The sequence below is a fragment of the Apaloderma vittatum genome, unplaced genomic scaffold (assembly GCF_000703405.1).
Source record: "Apaloderma vittatum isolate BGI_N311 unplaced genomic scaffold, ASM70340v1 scaffold3121, whole genome shotgun sequence".
Lineage (NCBI taxonomy): Eukaryota > Metazoa > Chordata > Aves > Trogoniformes > Trogonidae > Apaloderma > Apaloderma vittatum.
In genome coordinates, this window is record NW_009698333.1 from 35,612 (window position 1) to 44,985 (window position 9,374).

The following is a 9,374-nucleotide window of genomic DNA, read 5'->3' on the forward strand; positions in this document are numbered from 1 at the left end:
ATTGTTCAGAGTAAAATCACACACTGAAAACATTTCTAATTATTGGGAAATCTCTACAGAATCCAATGAATTCTAAATACCTTTAATTACTTAATCTGCAACTCTGCCAGGAGATTTGTGGAGGGAGTTAAAAAAAACAAAACTAAACAGAAGTGTTTCTGCGGAGTAAACTAGAAAACAGTTGTTCCTATTGGCGCTTCTCCAGTAGATCTTTAGTAAACTACTCAGTCATGCACATTACTACTACTGGCAGTAAGCACACAGCTACACAAAGAGGTCACTCAGCAAACTAAAGCTGTATTTGCTTTATACAGCCATTTTAGTAATATAGAAAATTTATTTGCAATTGGACAACATCCACTCTCAATGGCAAAAGAAGTTACCTTCTCCAAGGGCAGGAATGAACAGAACTGCAGAACTAAAACTGAGTGAGTAGTTCTCTGTGATTTTCTGAACCACCTCAGAATCAAGGAAGCGGCACGCAACTTTTGCCCACCTTTCTTAGTGTCGGTCCCAGATCCAAAGCCTGCAGTGGTACCTGGTCGAAGCTCAGAGCTACTCTGAGGTGTTACATTGGCTTTGGTATTATTGGCTTTTCCTTTTCTATCATTCTTTGAAGTGTCATTTGGTACATCAGCTATATCACTCTGAAAGAAACATTCACAGTTTAATAAATTAGCTGTTGTTTTACCTGTAGTATAAAGGCTGGGGTATGGGAAAATTCTGAACTTGCTTACTTTAAACATAATTAAGAAAATTGCAATGTACTTTCAAACAACACTATATTAGTAAAGTATTTGTAACCTATTTTAAATGGCTACTTACTAAAACATGTGTTCTTGCTATTTCTTAAAATTTCTATTTCTAAAGGAGGTCTTAGTATGATCTGTGAAAAATCAGTTAGTGAATAGCTTTTCAGTACATGTTAACTAACATAAGCCAATGTACTTCAGAGCAAAACAAAGGGGCTTATATTTGAGAATGAGAAATTATAACGTAACACAATTGAAGAAGGACCAGTTTACTCTATAAAAAAGAACACAGCATGCACATAAGTGGGCTGTGTTTGTCATTAAGATCTACTTACAGTTTCAATACCCATAGCTCTCATTTGGTCTGCTCTTTTTTCTGTGATGGATAAAAATTTCTTTGGATCTGATAAAGCATCCACAATATCTGTAAGAAAAAATAATCAATTTCTTATGACCTTCAGAGGCATTTGGAAATTAATCTTTCACAAGAGTTTTCTTCCATCCCTGCTGTTACAGGCTATGGCTTGCAAAAACAGTCCGACTTTCCACAGTGAACTCGGCAGGATCATGTGTTTGTGTACACACCAGGAACGTGCATCAGTTTAGAATGCACCAAGGGAGCAGTATTAATCCAGGTACCTTATTTAGGATAAACACACTGACTCTATCAGACCAAAGGTACCTGAACTTACTTCCAGCTGATGACACTAGAATCTGAAACAAGTATTGGATCTCCTGAGCCACAAAGCACTTACAACTTTGTCTCTTGGTTATTCCAAGCGGTGCTGACTGACTTGGGACTGCAGAGGATTGTAGAAAATGCTGTTACATTTCCTATCTAAAAAGCGGATTCAGATGCATGGTTAAAGCATTTGGAGAAATCTGGTCTCGCCTTTGCGATGTGTCTGGAACATGACAGGCTGTGAAGGGGCTTCTCTGTAAACCACCATCATCAGCATTTGAACCTTGCACCGTATAGATTATTGAATCTGTTTTCCATATGCAGCAACGAAGGTGCAAGCACAGGTCAAAAAAGGAAGACAACGATACATGAATCTTTACCTGCATATTGAATATTCCTTTTCCACACTTAATTTCAATAGTTAGAGAATACAGAAATGGCAAACCTCCCCACAGCAAAAAATGATTTTACAAATTAAACTGATTCAGCACCTACAACAATAACACATTCAGAGACCGCAGCAGTGCTCTGTTTTGATGATCCCTCTCCTTCAGTATTACAGAACAAAGAGTCACTGGTCTCAGTTAACAAGCCCTCCTTGTCAGAGCAGTAACTTAAGAAAGGAATTTTGAATGCTTCAGTCTGACTCATCATTATTACAAAATATTCACACTTAATTACCCCAGGTTTTTTGTCACAACAACGAGGACCATCACTTCCCTTGCAAGGAAGCAGTTTCTTTGCAGAATACTGCAAAGCCCTCTTTTTGGCTGCTTATGAGTAAAAGACATATGCTTTTATACCCTTATGTTCTAGATTGTCTCACAAGCATAATAGGCCATTATTTCTGCAATGACAGTTCCAACACTCATGATTTTCATCATCATCTGAATTTTGCCTACATTTCATGTTATCTCTTAAGCCATTTTCCAAGTGAGTTTACAAGGCTGCAAGACAGACAAGCTGGTTCGCTGACCAGGTCTATAAAAATATCCAACCCATCAAAAGCTTTGGGAAGAAACTTGCTATCCTTCTTGTTCAAACAAGGGGCTGGACTAAATCATCTCCCTTCCAACCTCAGTTGTTCTATAAAACGTTCCTCTGAAGTCATGTGATGCATTTCTCAAGCAAAAAAAGCGCAGACAGGGCTCCCATTGCAACAAAAGTTGTATTAAATACATAGCAATATCCTTGACAGGTCTGTTAATCTGCACAAACAGGTTTTCTCCAATAGCTGTCATGATCCAACCATGTCTTCTGAAAGCTACTTTTCAAACAAAACCCCATAAAATACACAAAAAAACATGCAGAATTTATTTTGAGTCATAACAATGGCCTGGTAGCTCAGCACTGGTTTTCCCCTTTCCCTAACCCCGTAAGCATGTCTTTTTGTCCTTGGCATGCACTCCTCAGTGAAAATCCAGGACTACCCTGCTAATACGATGCGTCATTTGAAAACGGAACCCGATTATCACGAACTTCAAGGTAAAAAAATGACTAACGTGTTTGGGAGAGCGAGACCTTGGTAAATTGTATTACTAACCATGCAGACACATCACCAAAGGCTCAGCATTTCTACAAGGGGGATGTGACTCATCACTGCTTCTCACATTGTCATCTGTCCTCTGCTTACGTTTTTCTTTCTCCCCGGTGAGGTAAGGTGGGGGTGGGGAACAGCATTGAGTAGAAGAATTGCAATTAAATATAAAACTAGGAAAATCACTGGAAGAGTACATTGCAGAGGACTCTAACCACTAACCTAAGCAGCCACGCTTACTTATGTACAGACTTCTATTACATAAGCTTCTCTTTGGAGAATGCTACTTCATTTGCACTAATTTGTAGCAGTCAGGTTTTATTGGGAACAGAGTAGCTGACACAAATAAACAACAAGAAACTACTAAATTACACAAAAAATAAAACTATACATCTTTTAAAGCCTACAGTGTATTAGCCATTCTTCAGTGCAAGTTTTAAAATCTTACTCATATTGGTTAAGACAAAAACAAATAAAAAAGGAAGTAGACAGCTATTATTGAATTGAGCTCTACTTCCCTACAGGTTTTCTAAAACAATCAGGGAGATCGTAATGATAGCTCACAAAACAATGCGAGGTTCACTGCAGATGATAAGTAATTAAAAACAACATGCCAGTCGAATACTAATGATTCCACACAAGTATCCAAGTTAATTTCCAGTTGTTCATCGTGCTCTTGCTCTATATTGACGTGAACAATACAAGACACATCAAAATCATCTGGGAAGGGAGAGAAGAACTAATCATTGACTCCTCTAGTTCATGTTAATATGCAGTCTGTCTTTCCCAACACTAACAGTAAGCTCTGACAATCAGTTCTCTCATTCTAGTATCACTTTATTGTAATGTCTTTCTGTGTCCTCACCTCTACTAGATAAATTAGCTGCAGAAATGCCGCCAATGTAGTATATCAACCAGTACTGAACCATATACAATGTGCAAATTCTAAATTGGTGCTCAAATTCTCTTTGAAAAACAAGTCTTTCACTTCTGAATTTGTATAAGGAGCAGTTTAAAAAAAAAAAAATATTTTCTCCCTATGTGACCAGCACACTCAGCAGCTTGAGTCACATGAAATTCTAAGTTTAAATTCTACTCACAGAAGAAGTGTGGTATTATTCAGAAAAACATCAATCCCAAATCAAAAGCATGTCCCTAGTTCAGAAAATATTTTAACTGCGTCATTTACTGTCAAAAGTTTAAGTTCAGCACATGCTTAAATATGTCCCTTATATTCATGGTTCAATTACTGCCTTGAGACTCTTAAGCTAAAGCAGAAGCTTACATATGTCTTGAGACAAAGTCCCTGAAGTTAAACACTTAGATGAAACACGCAGCATAGAAGTCATGGTGGTACTCCAAGACATGTGGCAAAACTCCAGCTGACTTGCCAGCAATGAGGATTTCGCATGTGAATAACATAAACACTTCCGTAAATGCTTAACTTTTTCCATGAAATATTGTTACAGATCTCTAAGCCTGTTTATTTTTTTAAAGCTCAGATAAACACCAGCAAACACAGATAGGAAGCTACACTATCTAATATGTTCAGAAAGCTTCTCTTTTTCCAGTTGGTACTATGGAAATGACACTCAGAGAAGTGGCAGTAATCCCTTGCGTAGACAGCAGGTTTGCAGTAATTTTTACAAAGAGCAAAATATCATTTTTATCAATAATGTTTCACTAATCGACTCTAAGGTGAACTTCATTTTGCTGCATAGTCAGAGCACTGACATTTGGCACCATTTCTATTTTACAGTTTTAAACGGTTTACATATTGTCTTACGTACAAGCAAATTTCATCTGCAGTCAAGAAAACATTTCCCCAAGGTACAGCCTCAGGGTGAACTTACCCATTACACTGATTTAAGCGGTGTAATGATTATTCTCAGCTGTTCGTTCCTATCCACATGTGGCAATTTGCCATCACTCAGCATAAATGACTGTGGCCCTGCCAACCTGATCACGGAAATGGCTCACATTAAAAATAACCTGAACTCTCAGAATGATGAAACTGCACTAAAACCATGTGAAATTGGGAGGGAAAAAACACAGAAAGGTTTTGGATGCTAAATTATTTCACTGTTCCTTTTTAACAATATATCAATATTCTCAAGAATAGAAAAGTGGTTTTGTTTGAAAAACACACACGTCTAGATTCTGCATCAACTGTTTATACCTATTGGCCAAACAATATAGTTAAAGTACATGTTTAACTTCACAAATATTTATGCCAGGAAAAACATAATTAAAAAAAAAAAAAGAAGAATCTTCTTAAAATGTCAACAGAGAAAATCAAATTGAGCTAACTAGTATTAACTTACTTTCCATACTATTTTGGCACTTAACAAATACATGTCATTAGCATTAACACTGAGGCAGGCATTTGGTTTGAAAGCTAATTTCTGAACTGAATATGCAGGGTTTCTCAGGAGTTAAAACACTAAATCTTGCCAACCCTCCAGCAGAGCGTGTCTGCTTCCGGCTGACACATTGACACCGCAGCACTTCAGTACTTCCACACCAACACTCAAGGTCTACAGTACACTGAGATACAGGCTAATCTCACCTCCAAAACCGTCAGGCACATATGTTTTAAGCACGATGTTGCAGAACACCGTTGGAAGAGAGAGTGGTTTGTTGCCCTCATTCCGAAGGGAAATGTGTCTGTAACCTGCTTGCAGACCATCCAGAGGCAGGATCCTCTGACCAATCAACTTATTATTGTCATCATACACTGCTATTCTCAGGACAGCGAGATCAGGGAGGATAACCTGGAAAGTCACAAAATACAGAAATTCAGTGAATCAAATACAGTAGCACCCTGCCACCTCCCGTGTTTAAACCATTCACTTTGGATGCTAGAAACAGACTATCATCACTGCAGAATGTCACTCCCTGCAAGCTGCACGCTTTAAGATGAATCTTCCTTGCAGAAGCTTTTTTTCACTCTAAATAACTGGTAGATTTCAGAATACAGAAACCCTGCAGCTTCCAGGTACACTAGCTAAATATTTGGCATATTTATTTTTCATTACCAAAGACTGGTGACATCGATAAGAAGGTGGGTAAATACCACACGGGAAACGACAGATACAGGGGCAATCAAAGGGTAGACAGAGCTGAAGCTGGGGGAATTATGACAGAAAGATGGGATTTGGGGATGTATCCAAAAGGGCAACGAAGAGCAGGAAGAGTGCAAGCACAAGCTGATGGGGACGTATGCTGAACTATAGGGTCTGTGATGGGGAGAAGCAGACAGAGGGCAGGACAGGGTGACAGACCTGCCTGAAATGACGTGCCGGCAGCAGAAGTGGGCGTGCTGTACTCACAACATGAAGGGTACAGGGTATGTGTGGTGGGCAGGGATGCTGCCAGCTATCTGCACCTGTCAGTCCCCATCTGGACCAGCCAAAACACTTAACACAAAAAAATCCCCTGCCTTCCCTGGAGCAAAGGTGCTGCCTCTGTGCACAGAGCAGTGAGGAAAAGACAGCCTAACTGAGAGTTGCAGCTTCTCTGCCAGTGTGCCTCAACTATCCTCCTTTGGCAGGGAAGTTGGACTAGAAGATCTTTTGGGGTCCCTTCCAACCCCAAATATTCTGCGATTCTGTGAAAGGTCTTCCCACTCCATCCCTATCTGGCTCTGTTCATCAGTGCTTGTGGGCCAAAAGGGAAGACCTAAGTAAACTGTGTCTACTGGCTCCCTTAGATGTCCCTCTGCCACTTTCATTTCCAGCCTTACAGGGCACAAAACAAAGTATACTTTTGATCTCTGAAGCCACTAGAGCTATTCAGATACCCTGCTCTGGCCAGTTATAACTTAGTACTCTCAGCACAAGATACCACCAGCACTCACCCCATCTTTCCCCTTACACAACAGAGTGACAACACATAATGTGGGTTAGAATGACCGAAGCTTTATTTTAGTCAAAATAAAAATAAGAAAACAAAACAGAAGAACGATCACACATTACCTGAAAGCAACTGCATAAAGATTAAACGGCAGCTTGAGGAGAACACTGTAACCCAAATGGGGCAGCTATGACCTCTCCTCTACAGGTCACAGATCAGCACATCTTTAATTCCACGATGGGCTTAGATATAGGGAGCAGGAGTGGGGACTAAGGCGTATATCATCCCTCTCCATTAATTCATTCTATGGAGTCCTCGCAGGCAGTTCCACCATATTTTAGTACTGTGCACCCCACACTTTCATTTCCTCCAATTAGAGGAATTGCTTCCGCTGAGCTTATACCACTCATCTGCTTGGTCATTGATGTATGTCTTGATTACAATGCTAAGCCTGGCATGATAAGGGCCTGAGATGAAGAAAAAGAATCTCCCAGACGACTTGAAGAACAAGTTATTCAGGAGAACGGGTTACCATGTAATCGTTCACTGCAGAGCAGAGCAGGAAGCCAGAAGAATATTGGCATCACCCCCTGTACCCATGCCGTGAGACACAGATACCCTGCCTTCAGACTGAAGCTATGCGCACCCTGGAGTTTATGGGCATTTTGATGTAAGAAATGAGAAAGCAGCAGATGCTGGCCATATGGCCAGCAAGCCATGGGCAGCATGATGGCCTGTCCCTCCTCATACACGGAGAAAACCACTTTAAAGTCACATTCATGCCAAAACATATTAGAGTTCAGAAAAACCTCTTGCATTAACTACGTTTCTATTAAAAACTGGTTATACTTCTAAGAAAGCAGATTATGTTATCACTACTCAGCAAAGTCTGTCACTCTGGAATAAAAGAGCAATGATTTTGCGTGACAACAAAACAGGTGTAAGCAAAACAGACATTATCAAAGATGGCACTGCTAACACATGTAGTCTGGATGAAACTCTAGCCAACAGTAAAAAAATAAAAATAAAAATATATATATGTATGTGTGCATCATATATATAAAGACTGAGAGATAGAAACTGAACAAGGACAACTGATATCTCTCTTTAAATCCCCCATACTAAGAAAAAAAGGGTTGTTTTTCTTTTGTTATTAAAAAAAAATAAAGAAAAAAGTACATGATGCACATGGACTACTGAAGGAGGGAGCTGGCAAGACGTCGGAGGAACACAGCACCCATCCAACTTTTCCATGTAATAACATCGACCTTAGCTTTGGATGCAGCATCTCACCTGCCCTCTGGGCTGAAGGAACAGTGCAAGATAGCAGCCACTGCCAGGGCAGGGAAGAAGAAATCTCCAAGGAATGATGGTGTCCATCAGCGGGGGCTCATTCTGAGCGGACTGCATACCTTGAACTCGGGCATGGCCACGGAGGTGGCTACCTCCAAGTTGGAGGAGGAAGCAAAGGGGAGCGAAAAGCCAAACAGAAACAAAAAAAATAATCATGTGACAGCTACAGAGGTTATCCATTAGAAAAACAAAACAAAGCAAAACTAAAAACAAAAGAAAAAAAACAACAAAAATCCAAACAACCTCTTGAAAGCTTATTTCAGCTTTAGATTGTTTACTGTAGTAAACAGTATTCATTCATGTGAGCAGTCACAATGAAGCAGGGAGGAGCGGCTGAAGTGAGCAAGGATGCTCATGGGCAAAAGGGCTGGCAACCACAAACTGTGCTTTCTAAATATCCTACCTTTCGAAATACAAATGATTCTTCATTGTAAACAGGATTCAGACCATTGTTCATCACCATGCGTGTTCGAAATTCTTTACGTATCGTGTCCGTGGGCAAACCATACATATCCACTTCTACATACGTACCGATTTTTTTATCTGACAAGAACTGACCAGATATTACCTGCAACGTAACAACAGAGCAGTAAGGAAAAGCAGTGCAGAGAACAGAAGCAATATAAAGTACACAGCATTTGATGAATACTGGAAATGTTGATACTTTAATTGACAGCAGCATGAAAAAGGCTTTATACAGAACAAGTATTTATTTTATCATACGAAAATGGTATATTTACTACTGAAATTGTACTTCTTTAGGAGAGGTTTTGTGGTAAGACCTTAAATGTATCCTTAATTTGAAATAAATGCTTCACTGTGGTATGGCATTAAACAGTTTTAACTCAGTCAGACAACATCTCATAGATGCATTCACTATATTACTGGAAAACACTTAATGAAACAACCAGATTAGGTATTGCTATTCTGCAACTTTAAACTCTCTGTTTAGAAGCTCTATTACATGTCTTCACTCCAAAATGGTGAACAGAAGCTATTGTTCCGCTTTTACTTAGGTAAAAGTTTTAAACTAATTGCATGTCAGTCTAATTCCATATTAGATGTCTGGGAAATGTAGGAAAAAGCAAACAAAAATCCACATGATTCCTCTACAACTGTTATATATATATATATAAACACATATATGAAAATTTATTGCAAGTTTACTCCAAGTCAAGATTATTCTAGCCCCACT

The 9,374-nt window shown here is 39.3% G+C and overlaps 1 protein-coding gene across 3 annotated transcripts in view; it reads right to left on the reverse strand.

Annotated features, from left to right (window-relative positions):
- The window catches only part of PLCB4 (phospholipase C, beta 4), a 90,050-nt gene that overhangs the window by 30,867 nt on the left and 49,809 nt on the right, over positions 1–9,374 (reverse strand). For all 3 annotated transcript variants that reach the window (XM_009877960.1, XM_009877962.1, XM_009877961.1), the window contains 4 exons: positions 8,583–8,747; positions 5,541–5,745; positions 1,088–1,176; positions 497–647 (listed from right to left, as the gene is read on the reverse strand). In XM_009877960.1, the coding sequence (XP_009876262.1) occupies positions 497–647; positions 1,088–1,176; positions 5,541–5,745; positions 8,583–8,747 (610 nt within the window). The remainder of the gene's footprint in view (positions 1–496; positions 648–1,087; positions 1,177–5,540; positions 5,746–8,582; positions 8,748–9,374) is intronic.